Raw genomic sequence first — 14,491 nt, forward strand, 5'->3', positions numbered from 1 at the left:
AGGGGATGCCAGCACAGCACACTAAAGGAGGGGGAGCAGATCTGGACTGGGTAAAGGCAGCCATAGGAACTCCTGATTCTAGAGTTGCTTCAATTTTCCAGAAAGGGCTAGACCCAGGTAAGTGAAAACAGAGAGTACCTCTGCCCCTGATCAGTCAGGCTCCTCAGCTGTAAATGAAGGAGTACGGTCTGGTAGTCTCCATAATCCCAGCTCCAATGTTCACCCTGCCACGACCCTAAGAGACGAGACAACCAGGAGTGCCGGCAGTGAGACGGGGCCAGCCTCATGATCAGAAGACTTGAACCCACAGCTGCTGAGTTATTTTTAAATAAGAAAATGAGCCGACTTCATTCCAGGCACCTATGGAAGGAGGCTGAGCTGTCCCACAAAAGGGAAAGGCAGGGGAGGCTGTGCCAGCACTTCACCAAATGTAGTAATGCTGTCACCCAGATGGTGTCCACACCCCGAGGCCCAAGGCTGAGCCTCGAAGAGCCCAAGCCAGCTGCACTCACAGGTACTCCATGTGCCTTGACCCCTGGTGAGAAGTTAGAAAAACTTCTTGGCCCTGCCACAGAGTTTGCAGATAATGTACCTAAAGCAGGCAAGAACCTAAGAGATGTGAATCAAAGGCCCTAACTTCCTTAACTAAGTATTGCAGTTTGTAAGGTCAAGGACTATAAAATCTGACTTCTTGTGATATGATTAAAAACAATAAAATGTTTTAATGAAATAAGTTCGAAATGATGCCAAGGCTGAAGTGTTTAGGGAATCTATAGGACACACTTGAGAATTCCAATCCTAGATTAATTACTAAAGTAATTGCTGCAGTAGAGTTGCTCTAGATTAATTACTTGAGTAAATTATTGCTAGAGCTGAGTTGCTCTAGATTAATTACTTGAGTAAATTATTACTAGAGTAGAGTTGCTCTAGATTAATTACAAGAGTAGGGTAAGCTCCATGAGGGCAGGACTTCGCTTTGTTCATTGACTGGACAAGAGCAAGTGGCACGGAGGCACACGGTAAATACTTGTTGAATGAATTTCTTTTCCAAGATCTTTATTCTCTTAAAACTCAACTGTTTGTTGCCTATGATCAAGGCCTAACCTAACATATAACATGTACACATAATATTAAAAAGCCCCATGTAGAAGCTGCTGATAGCTTAGAGACGTGGGGAAAACCTATACACCACTTGTCCCGATGCAGATAGCAACAGGGACCCCAAGAAACCTCAACTGTTTAAAAACCAGGTTAAAAATGGTTATTTCAATGAGAAAGCAGAGGGGTGGTTGTTGTGAGAAACACCTGCAGTTTTGGCGGGATGCCTAGTGCTTAAAGCAACATCGTCATCAGAAGCACACATGGACTTACAGACAAGGATACATTGCAGGGAAGGCGCACATGCCTGACCTAATAGATGTGGACTTGCACAAGGACACATTGCAGGGAGGGCGCACACACCTGACCTATTCTGGGACATCTTGCTCTAGGGACAAGGATATCACAGTGACAAGAACTAGAAAAGATACTTAAGAGGAGATAGCTGAGAACACAGGGGTGGCTTTGAGACCGGATCTGGGAGCTAGCTGTAGTTTGTATCCAGCTAATATCTGCTGACCTTAGAGTAACAATTACATAACTACAAAGTCAGCATTATTGTAGAACTTAATAAAAGGCCATGGAGACAGAGGTGGGGGATGCTAGCATTGCCAATCCTCCTCTCCCGTATCCATGTTAGTAAATGCATTTCCAGACTCTGACTCTCCTTCCTAACCACCTCCACAACAAGTGGTTAGTGCAGACTTACAATAAAGTTATTTTTCCTGCAGAAATTTCCTAAAGAGTTTTTAAAAAAAGTTATAAGTATATTTTACATTTTGTTATTTCAGGCTAAAAATACTCTATGAAGTGGACAAGGGCTCCCAGGTTAACACTTAAACTTAGTTATTTATTTAACTTTTTCACTTGGAAATAACTTCAAGCTTAAAAAAGCTTCAAGAATTAAAATAAGACCAAGAACTTTCCTATCACTTGCTCTCTTTCTCCCTCTCTTTCACTTGATATAATATATTGATAGTATATATGATATAATTACACAAACATTTTTTCCTGAATCATTTGAAAGATGGTCTAGTGCCATGAATAGGGATATTCTCTTACACAACAACAGCTATCAACTTCACTAAATTTCACACATGTGGTACTTCATCTACCATTTGTATTCCAGTTTCATCATTTGACTCAATAATGAACAGCCTTTTCCCCTCCAGTGCCCATTCTAGGGCTGGGTATTACATTTAGTGATCAAATTTCTTTAGTTTCCTTTAATTTATAGACTTCGTCTTTTATGACTGACATTTGTAAGACAAAAGTCCCGATCTCTTTTTTTGTTTTTGACAGTTTTGATCAACCAAGTTATTTTCAGTTTGTAATTAAAATATTCTTACGTCTGAAATGCTGTTGTTCAAGTTTATATTCTTTAACTTTTTAATAATTTGCTCCATACTTAAAATGTCCACCTCTCTGACATAATGGGAAAACTGTCTAATTCATACAATTTTGATTCTAAATAAGACATTTCAAGAATGCATATAGACGCACGTAGCATATCAGAGCACGTGTTCCCAAAGCTTCTGGGACTGTAATCTCTCTCCATGTGAGTACATCAGCCATTCAAGTTTCTCTCAGAGATTCTCCCTCCCCTTTTTGCTCTCTCTCCCCTTGCCTCCCTCCCAAGTACACACACAGACTTTCTAATGACCTTTTCAGTACAAATGCATACTCACCTACAGGGACTCTGGTCTTGAATCTTAGTAACATTTCAGGCACCATCAACACAATGAGATCTCTGGTTTTGCCTATAGTTTGGGTTTCTATAAATGTTAATTCAAAGAAAGTAAATACATTTACTAGTATATGATTCTAGGTTAACTTTCGGCTCTTAATAGAGAATGCTCAAATCTGGCTTTCCAGGTCATACAGGAGGCTAAAATCAAACAAGGAAAGCAGCTTTTACAGTGGGATACACATCCTCCAAGGAAAACCTTCCAGTTCCAAAAGAGGTTCTCCAACCCCTTTTCTCCTCAAATCTAACTGTTTTATTTGGGTAAATAAAGAAAAGCAAAAAGCTGAAAGGCAAACAACACCTACTTAGTGCAGACCTTGTCACTGCAAGCCATCTGAATTGTACATGCCACCACCAACCTCACCTACAAGCAATTTCCGAATTCCTACACAGAGTGTAGTATTATCACTATTACCTTCATCAGGCTGACTCAGGTACTTTATCTCATCTAGCAAGTGGTGGTTGGTGGTTTAGTGGATGCATATCTTGTGTTTAATTGATCGATTTAACAATATGCACTGGCCAGAACACAGGGGAAATAATTCACATGGACCACCCACTGCAAGTGGACCACATGCCCTGGTGTGAGCTCACGGGGGCCCCCATGCCCCAGGACTGGGAACATGAGCAGATCACCAAGACCAGGTCACCCTGCTGATTGCAAGGGTAATTTTTGTCCTTCATGTGGATTTTGGTACATAATATCACATTAAGAGGCAGCTCCATAACATTGAGATTAGTCCACTTTGAGACTTGAATGAGTATCCAAACTTCCCTTTACCTAAGAGAAGCAACAAAAAAACACAGGCATGTGCACATGCATGCACGCACACGCACACACACACACACACACACACAATTTTGGGACACTGAGTTTACTGAAATCTAGTCCCTGCAGCCAAATCTTTGCTGTGATTGATTCCTCAATAGATGGAAGATCATGAGCTATCATATTCTGAAAGCAATCTTAATGTCTTGCTTCCATTTGACAAATTATATTCAATTATAACGGGAACATAACAGAATCTCAGAATCTACTTTATCTCTCTATACTCCCACGGCAAGTGAAATATCCAGATCTCTCTCTGAGGTTGAGCTCTGCTCTTTCTGCCTTTAAAAGGTATTTCTGTCCTGCAAATACAACAGTGAGAAACTCCTGAACTTCCTCTCAAACCTTTCCCCACTAGGCCAATCCCAGGTTAACAATGCTACTACATTTTCTTAGTAAAACATTCCCACATCCCAAACTCTGGGCCACAGATTTATTTAAAACCTGTTAAATGGACTCAGTAATTGAAGACAGTCTAACTTACTGGTCAACCTTTATAATTTACTGAGATTTAATCTGTTTTCCTTCTAAAAACAAATTCTATTTTTTGAATCCTGACATTATTTATAACAAAAAACATTTATGTTTATGAAAGTGAGAAATGAAGTCTGATCAAAACACTCAGTGAAGCCATATCAGAGTCCCACCAGCAGTTACCTGAGACAAGACTGTACAAGGGGCATCCCACACATAGGCACCTTAATGTAGCACCATGTGATGCTAAATGCCAAACAAGTAACATTACCCAATGTTTAAGCTGCCATGGTCACCTCAAAGAATTTCTTTAGGTGAAACAATCACGGTCCAGTGCTAAACCAACATCATTGGGTTCATCTAAATTAGTTCATTCTTTTGGTAGTCAGTTATAGATTCTTTGAGGCATTTTTTTTTAAAGTACTGAGTACTTAACCTCATTTCCAAACACAAAATTCTTTGGGAATTTTGAGGTCCTGAGGTCTCCCTCACCTCTTACTTTGATGCCTTACCCACTTCTTTGACCTACTTACCCATTGCCCATCTCAAAGCTCAGCATCTCTATCCCAAGTTCACAGTACCTGCAGAACCAGCCTTCAACAGATACTCTATTTGCTGACTAATAACAATTTTGTACACACACACACACACACACATACACACAAAACAAATCCTACCTTGATGATGCTGCCCTCCCATGCCATCTCTTCCTCACCACCTACCTAGTCTTCAGTCCTTTCCTACACCACACCAACCTGCATCCAAACTTCTCTCATTGAGGTCATCCATGTCTTGCAAGCCTTTTCTAGACCACACTGCAGAGTTGATGCCTCTTCCCTCTCTCCTTCCTGGATATATTTTTCTCTTGGCTTCTGGAAAAATATACTATGCTGATTTCCTCCTCAGCCCCCGATGTGGTTTCCTTCTCTAAAGGCCTTACTAGACAGCTCATCAAATTTAAATTTAACTTGTCCAAACGGGCTCTTGGAGGCCACAGGGCTTTTGAAGATGCTGTTTCCACTGCTCAGAAGGCTCTTTCTCTCACATGCACCCAATCAGCACTATCCCACACAGCCTGCAGGTCTTGGTTGAGATCACAGGTCATCTGATACTCTAACCTAAATGAGTTTCCCCATTATTTCCTCTCACAATGCTCTGTACTCATCACCATCTGCAACACTGTATTTTGTGGTTTAATACAACCCCACTTTAGCTGTAAGCTTCTTGAGAACACAGGGCCTGGCACTGTTGAGTGAATTATTCTCTTGGTTTTTCTTCTTCTTTAAGTGCAAAAATTAAATAAATTTTGCCAATTTATCTGGAAAATAATACAGTTCAAAGTATAAATGCTTCCACAAAACAAAAACTGTTTTTGGTTATTATAATTGTTAGTACTGTTTTGTAGGTTAAGAAAATGAGAACCCAGAAGGAATGGGTTATAACCACAATACCGCATGTCTGAGGCTATGGGAGATAAAAATCATAAATTTATAACTCTAAACTGATTTTCTCTCTACAAAAAACAAACAAACAAACAAACAAACAACAACAACAAAAACAATAATAATCCAGAGTAGGTATCTTATAATTTCAAATAAAAGTACCTGACTAGATTAGATGTATTTTTGAAAATAGCTTTTAAGCCTCTGTGAAATTGACACACCCACACATGCTAGACTTTTTCAAGGCTAAAAATAGTTTACTAAGAGGACAAATATCTGAAGCAGGGCCAACCCAGGAGCTATGATGGTCCCCGAGGCAATAATGCAACATGCTTCAGTGCCTCTCCTGACCCCTTTTACCCATATAGAGCTGGTAACCTGAAAAAAGGCCAACCTCCCCCAAACTTGAGATTCCATGTATTTTTTATCAAAGTTATATGAGCATGAAAGAAGCATATGATGCTACAAGGCTTGTGAGAAACCCTAAGGTCCCTTCACTCCTCCCTACTCCTACTTCCTGCTGCCCCAAGGACAACCACTTCCAATTCTTGACTGAGTCTTTTTGTGTTTCACATCTCAAAAGAAAAAGTTTATACTACTGCTTCTTTAATTTTTCAGTTTAGGTATTAGTTGTAAGTTTCATAAGTGGAGGGTTTAGCTCTCTTTCATTGACCAACATCACGAACTACCACTTACGCCTCACTTAGGCAACAATTTTGATTAGATCACAAATCAATATTTACATTATTATAAGCATGTAAACATTATTGAGAGCTGAGCTTTGTAGTAAACTTTTCTAATCTACACAACTTTTTTATTCTCCCTGGAATTAACAGCTGTCCTGGAATTTTTGCAATGTATCAATAATTTACCCACAAATCCTCCCCTACTATCTGATCACTTTCTCTTCTCCTTGGAGTTGTCCAATCTGAACTGAGGGTTCCCTCAGCTGTCATCTAAGGATCTCCCTTCACCTTCATCCTGGAGACTCCCCTCTAAGGATTTCCTCTTAAACAAGTAACAAAAAAAGGCTCAAACTAGTAGGGGAAAGACTGGTATATCTGACTGCATGAAAATTAAGAATATTGGTTCTTCAAAGACTCCTAACAAAAATAAAAAGCAAAATCATAGAATGAGAGACTTTTTAATACATATAATTGAAAAAGAATACAGAACATAGACACATGTATGTTTGCATCCACACACACATACACACCTAAAATAAGAAAAAAGCAGACAACCCAATGGAAAAAAATAGGCAAAAGACAAACTTTTCTCAAAAGGCTAAACAAATACTTAATAAACACAAAAAGATTCTCATCCCTCTGAGTTACAAAGGAATATAGCATCTCAGTGGTTCTGAGATACTATTTTAATACCTATCAGAGAAGTAACATCTCTGACAATAGCAAGTATTGGTGAAGCGGTGTCACTATGAGGATTTTTCCACACTGCTGCCAGACTGTAAATTGGCACAATACCTTTGGAAAGCAATCGGGAATGATCTAGAAAAGTGAAAATTCACATCCCTATGCCCCTGTATTGGGGCTGTTCACAAATGTCCCAGTTCTCCTCTCCTTCCAGGCACTCAGTAGGATGGCACATCCCTGTGTCTGAGGTTAGAAAGAGCTACTTGACTTGCTTTGGCCAGTGTAATGTGAATAGAAAGAACAGGTCTCATTTTTCTGGTGAAAGCTTCAAGAGCCAGCATAAGATTTGCCAAATTGCTCTCCCCTTACCTTGGTGATCAGGGAAGCACTGGGGATGGAGCTGCCATCAGCCTATCCTGGAGCGCCAATGACAAGAAGAGATCCCTGCAGACCCATGCTGGCTTTACAGCATCAGGAAAAAATAAATCGTGAGTACACTAAGACGTCTGGAGTGTTTGTGATTGCAGCATAACCTAGCCCATTTTGGCTGATACACCCAACAAGGTCACTCATAGGAATATTCTCTAGAGAACATTTTACAAGTATGAACATTATACAAGAATGCTCATAGCACCATTATTTATAATAGCAACATAACGAGTAGGAACCCGAATATCCACTAACGGGAGAATGAATAAATTAATACGGCAGGTCCTCAAATAATGTCATTTCGTTCACTGTTTCAACATAATGTTGATGAGAAAAATAAAAAGGATTCTTGGCCAAGGCCACTGTGAGGAGCTAGCACATCATCCCCGTGTCTGCATGGGTTTCCTCTGGGGACTCCGGCTTCCTCCCACATCCAAGGACGTGCACATGAGGGGACCTGGCATGTCTGCATTGTCCTCATCTGAGTGAGAGAGTTATGTGGGTGGCCCTGCAACAGAAGGGTGTCCTGTTCAGGACAGGTCTGTCCCCATGGTGCCCTGAGCCACCGGGATGCACTCTGGCCACCGAGACCCTAGGCTGGAATCAGGGGTTTGGAAAACAATGCTCTTACTTGTTTTAATTCATCTTTCTTAAATGTATGTAGAGTTCACATTTTTTTCAATGTCTAATATTAGAAGTATATGGGAGGATGTACATAGGTTATATGGAAATAGTACACTATTTTATGTGAAGGACTTGGGTATGGGTGGAGGGTCTGGAACCAATCCCCCTGCATACACTGAGGGACAACTGTACACACATACACAAACACACACACACACACACACACACACACACAAATATATGTAAAATATAACTGGGGGGGGGTAGTGGAAAAACAAGCTTTGGAAAAAAAAAAGATTCTCCTTGTATCAAGTTATAAAAACATACAAAACAATGTATTCATTAGAGATACATATAAATATGTTAAAACTACAAATAAAAGCAAGGGAATATTGACACATAATTCAGGATAGTACTGTGACAAGGGATGGAGGGGATGTAACCAGGGAAACACACAAGTGGTCTCTCAGGCATAGGAAGTATTCCAGTTTTGTACCAGATGGTGGGTATATGATGTTCATTTTATTACTTACTGTTTATATTACATTATATACTCCTTTGCACATATTTAAAAACTTCAGACAAACTGCCATCCTATTTATTATTTTTGAACACCCATGTCTACTAGTAGCTATTTATTTATTCAGAATAAAACCAGTCACAAAATATAGTACCTTTTCCTAAGGAGATCTTATTAGGGGCTGTTTATTTTGTTGTGGATTTTTCTTTCCTTTTATGTTAAGTCAAAAAACAAAAACAAGGAAGCAAATAAAATCTGGTAGAAAGACCCACCAAATGTTCAAGAATATTAATAACTCAGATTCATAGAGCTGTGTTAGTCGCCAGTGAAAACCAAGGGGAATCCTTCGGAGTGACTCTAACTGGCCAGGTGCAGCTGACAAACCACTGGTCTTTACAGGCACTCAGGGCAGATGCGAGAAACAACACTAACACTGCTCTTTAATACTAGTTCCTGTTTTCTGCATGATTTCTCTTTCCAGGACAATGTGAAGCATTTCTCAGCCTCAAAGGCTCATACTTATACATTCTACTTGGACATCCATGTAGTCACTAAATATTTATCAAGAGTGTTCCAGTAACAGAATGTGTTCCAGTGCTGGAGGAACAGTGGGAAGGGATGCAGACCTGCGAACCTCCCTTCTGGAACTCACATTCTGGTTTGCTCATAACAGATAGAGCCACAAAGGGTGACAAACAGTGGTGAATGCTATAAAGAGAAAGTAGAGAGCAGCAGGAGAGGATCAGGGGGAGGTGGAGGTGCCCTAGGCAGAGGAGACAGCCAGTAAAGGTCCTGGGAGAGAAAAATGCTTGACATCCTAGAGGGTCCTGTGCCCAAAGAGAAGAGGGGAAAGGAGGGAAAAGCAGCCTGAGACACGGTGAGGAAGAGCTCAAGCAACACCTAGGGAACTGTTACAATATGCACAGGGGTGCTTTTAATACAGTTAATCCAAATTTTAAAAATTACGGGAAAAAAATCTGGGCTGAAAATATTATCAGATTTACTCCCTGGATTTTAAATAAACTCCTTTATCCATACTGCCAAAATGTGGAGTCAAGATCATAAAATCCTACTCCTTCATAGCTAGTAAATGAATTTTTTAAAAGCTACAAGCTTCTCAATCATTTTCAGCTCTTCCTAAAGAGTCCCAATTAAGCTGAAATGGCTAAGCCTTCATGACCCACCATCCATACAATTGTACCTCATATTATTTCCTGGAGAGACAGTCCATGCCATGTCTAGTTATCTAATGACAAACACATTGCCCTTATTATACTCTCATTAAATGCAACTGTTGGAAACCTTGAAGCTCTTATTAATGGTTTATCAGTCCTTCAAAATGTATGTTATTTTACTTACATAAATCTTCTGATTTATGCTCCTGAAATCAAAGTTTCTTCTCTATTTGTGGTTTCTTCCTGTGCTTTTGGGAAACAAGACCAAAGCATGTAAGACCTGAGCCAAAATCTGGGATGTCTACACAATGTAATGACTGCCTTGTTGAGCTAAAGATTTTCTTCAGTGGTGGAGACAAAATCCACCAACAAATTCAGCTATCTGAGTAGGAATCCAGCCAATGTGAGATGCGCCAGCCAAGAAAAGCTACACCCACACTGAGCTGCACCCATTTCCAACCATTGGACAGAGTCCTTCTGAGCAAGCTTAGGGATCCCACATCAGTCTCTAATGTCAGTTTCCCCTCCCCAGCCTTAGGGACACTGTTCAAAAGGTGGTAGATGATTTACACTGAGCACAGCCACTCACGTTAATGCATGTGACACCAAAGTGAAGTTCCCTTTCTTAACCAGGATTTAACATGGTCAAAGAAGCCCTGTAGGCAAATCCTGCAAAATACCTTTCCTTGGGGCAAGACTTAGCACAAATTGCTATTTAAATATTTAATTTTCTGATTACACTTATTATATACTGCACTTTCTAATACAGGAATGAATGTTTCTTATACCCTTCACTGCAACGCAAACTTCTTTACAGCACTTTTGTTCTAAGAAACCTTCTTGTTATTCAGTTTTTTAAACATTACCTTTAGTTTTTTTTTTTTCAAACCTACTAAATGGCCAGTACGACTAAATCTTTAATGTATGTTGTGTAATTCTAACCCTTATTTTAACTGGAACCCTTGTGCATTGCTGCTGGGAACATAAAATGGTACAGCCAGGTGGAAAACAATTTCTAAACCTCAAAGTAAGCTTCATTATTGCCCCGTCTTAAGGTTGAGTTATAACTAAGGCTTGAAGAAGCTGAATAAACCAGCCCAACGCCTCACAGCCCAGATTTGCAACCAACGAACTGATCTTGACTCCAAAGCTCATATTTTGGGCCATCCTTTACTTTCTCTCTTGACTCTAACTATTAAAAAATTGGCTAGCCCATCACCACAACAAACACAATGACAGGAACAAAGGCTGAAGGCAAACATCCAGGAAGCATCAACATTTTATTCAAAGTACAATTTTTTAATTGCCAGTCTCTTTGGGAAAAGAATTGCAAGATTACACAAGAATGCATATAAAAAAACACCAGGAAAAAAACCCAAAAACCCACCATCCTTCAGAGAGGCACATCTGGGTAGTGATATTGGATCTTTGAAGTTTATGCTGCCCATTTTGAGTGCTTCAGAGAAGGAGTGGGGAGGCAGCGGTGCTGTGTGTTCTGTCCACTGCCTCCCTAATGCTAACTTCTCCCCTTCGTTGTTCTCTCACATCTGACCAAACTTTAATAAGAAATATTCTCATGGGCTGCATCCAAGTGAACATTGCATAACTTTACTTCCTCCCTTCTAGGGCAGCAAAATTACCTATGACAGGGAAGCTCTGGAAACATTCTAACTGGAGAAAAGGCAGCTGCTTCCCAATACGGCTCCCAAGTCCAGGGTTTCCTTCACCAGACAGGTCCCAAAAGGTGGTCATAGAGGCCACCTGAGAAGTTGGTGCCATGATCCTTCTCTCTCAAAAGAGGGAACTACAAAAACACAGGAGGGAGAGGTCTGTTTCCCACCCAAGCCCTCCAGCTTTCCACAGCAGTCACACTACCAGCTAAACAGGAAGCTGAGGAGAGAGAGGGGATGTTCCAGGTCCACACAATCAGCTCAGCCTCAGTCAGAAAAGCTGGGCCTCCGCTCCCACCAAGCTTTCAAGAAAAATCTGAGATTCATCATTCATGCACATATTCATCCATCTATTCATCCTACAAATGTTTACTTACTAAGTATATACTATATGCAAGGTACCACCATAGATTTAAAAAAATATCTGCCCTCATAGAAAAGACAATTAAGTAGGGAGAAATGATGAACAAAATAAATAAGTATATTACATATTAAAGTGAGTTATGGAGAAAAATACACCGAAGATGTGTATGGGGAATGTGTGTGTGTGTGTGTGTGTGTGTGTGTGTGTGTGTGTAAGAGATGAATTATAATCCCCAGTGAAACAAAACCTTATATTTCTAAGGGTGGCCAACTTATAAACATTTCAGGGTACCTTAAATGCCCATGGAGACATCATATGTTTAAGTTCCTACCACCTAATTAGCAAGTCAGCAACACAATAAAAGAAAGGTGGTACGTCATTATTGTCTCCTTACATTTTATTTCCAACTCTTCTTAACCATCTCTACTTGCTTCTCCTCAAAGAAAAGCCTAGAACCAGTTAGAATGCACATAAAGTTAGTGTTCATTATGTTCACAGATAAACTCGGTCTAAGTTTTAAACCTTGAAAATAAATTGTTGAAGATCTGCCAAATTAGAACTCCACATTTTCAGAAAACTGCCACCCACATTGAGCTGCCCTCTGTGTCACATCAGTTTTGATTTTACAACATTCGAAAGTGGCCCCATTAAGAGCAGCCCATTGATGAATGTGGTAACTCAGGGTTGCTCAACAGGCACAGCCATGTTATTTGCTTCCTGGCTAAATGCCCAAAGGTAAAGTGTCCAGCTGCTGAGAAGATGCCATCCTTCCACAGTGAACAATCAGACTCTAATAAAGCAAACTGTCACCAAGGCTAAAGCCACAATGACAAAACGAGGCCTGCCTGATTTTGGAATACAGCGGGGTTAGGGTCAGGGGAACCTCTATTTTGAGTTCATCACAAACAAACTCTGGACACCAGTCAGGCTCTCCTGGTGGAAACTGACTCGAATCTTTACCCTCCCTGTCTGGACCTGTTTCCTTTGCTGGATGGTGAGAAATCTGAAGACTTTCCCAGAGCAGCACAAGAGCATCCCACACAGTGGGCTGCCCGTGAACTATGTAAAGGGAAATACTCAGTTGGACAAACATTCCTCTGCTTCTCCACTTCACAAATCTTCAAGTCTTGTCCTCACCTCGCCCTCTATGAAATGACACCAATTATAGGCCAGGTGCTTAGTGCACCAAAAATTATGTCATACTGTCCTCAGAGGAGGGGGACTGGGCAAACATGGAGCCCAGAACCCACACTCTGTCCCTTGACCTCTCTCACCAGCACTTGGTCCCCCCCTAGGTATAAGCAGGGATGTGATGGAAAGAAGATCTAAGATTCAGACTCCAAAATTTGAAAATTCAATAGGTGCCCTAGATACAACTGAAAAAGGCTAATCAATTGTTAGTCCATTGGCCCATTTAAAGAGGTGTCCCAGCTAACGCAAGCTGGCCTCGACTTTTTTAAATGCTTGACTTTCAATGAGGTGTGGATAAGTTTTAGAAAAAGTGCTCTGTTTTTCACAAATTTTCCAAGCCTGAGTTTGTTTCCTTGTAGCATTCCTTGGAAGAAACTGAAGTGAGGGAGAAAACTGACGTGCTCAATTTTGCTATTAAGGTCGTGAGAGTAGGGTTCGTACCACCTTGGCTTCTCCTCTGGGCTTGCAGACCGTCCCCGGCCCGCCCTGCCCACTGTTCCGGATTGCCAGGGCCTCCCAAGCGCGCCCTGCAGTGGGCTGCGGGTGTGTGCCCAGCCGCGACACCACCTAGAGGCTCCGGCGCGTCTAGGCGGCCCAGTTGGGGCGGCCCGGGGCGAACCCCGATGCCACTTGGCTCCACACCGCGGGCTGCGCTCCTCCTGGGGCGGTCCTAGCTCTCTCCCGTCATGTTCCAGCCGGCGTTTTCTCCTTCGATTCCCGAGTCAAGTCTGGCCCCCAGGCGGTCACTGGGCCAGGCGGCGAAGGCACCTGCCTGGCCCGGAAAAATGCACGGTCCCGCAAGTCCCTTCGCCACCACCTCGACGGTGGCTTGCCAGAAAAATGCTGAAGAAAGGAAAACGAGCCCGAGTGAGGGCCATCCCGGTCCGGCGTCTCCCGTGAACTGCGATGCGGCCCCGCGGGCCCAGCGGGGAGCGAGGACCGCGGCCCGGTCGCGGCGCCCGTCTGCCTGCCCGCCCCAGCGCGCCACTTACCCGTGAGGCGACCGCCCCCCTCGCCGTGCCCGCGGCGCCGCTGCAGGATGAAGTAGCAGCTGCTCTTTTGAGTCACCCACAGCTTCAGGGCGTTCTTCAGCAGCACCTCCTCGGGCTTGAGCCACATCTCAGCGGTCCTGCCACGCACGCGGGCTCCGGCTCACATCGCCGCCGCCACCGGCCGCGCCGGGCTGAGCTCGCTCGGGAAGAGGCGATGGCGGGGTCAGAACGTCCCGCGCTCGGAACGTCCCGGGAGCACGACGGGTGCAGCTCATGGAGCGCAGCCGGCTCACAGGCCCCGCCCACAGCCCCGTCCGGGGCACGCCCCTGTTCCGCCCACAGACCCGCCCATGGCCGCCCGGGCCTGCTGCGCCAGCTCCCGCAGTGCCTCCCGGGTTTCCGAGGCCCAGCCGCTCCAGCGCGCAGTTCCGGAGTGGAGAGAGGAAGTCCCATCCCTGCTCCCAGGTTCCCCTCCGCTCTGCACTCTCGGAGGATTCCGCGGCCCTTGTCCCTCCTCCGCCCCTCCTGGGAGGCTACCCGGTTGGCACCTTATTCTGAGCCGAGGG

The 14,491-nt window shown here is 42.8% G+C and overlaps 1 protein-coding gene across 2 annotated transcripts in view; it reads right to left on the reverse strand.

Moving 5' to 3' along the window:
- TBC1D8 (TBC1 domain family member 8) overlaps positions 1–14,205 on the reverse strand; it is a 96,030-nt gene extending 81,825 nt beyond the window's left edge. Inside the window, exon 1 of one of the 2 annotated variants that reach the window (XM_016157259.2) lies at positions 13,926–14,205. In XM_016157259.2, coding sequence (XP_016012745.1) covers positions 13,926–14,052 — 127 coding nt within the window. In that variant the 5' untranslated portion in view covers positions 14,053–14,205. The remainder of the gene's footprint in view (positions 1–13,925) is intronic. The other variant, XM_016157261.2, reaches the window with a different exon arrangement.
- Between the last annotated feature and the right edge of the window lie 286 nt (positions 14,206–14,491).

The sequence above is a fragment of the Rousettus aegyptiacus genome, unplaced genomic scaffold (genome assembly GCF_014176215.1).
Source record: "Rousettus aegyptiacus isolate mRouAeg1 unplaced genomic scaffold, mRouAeg1.p scaffold_m13_p_7, whole genome shotgun sequence".
Taxonomy (NCBI): Eukaryota; Metazoa; Chordata; class Mammalia; order Chiroptera; family Pteropodidae; genus Rousettus; species Rousettus aegyptiacus.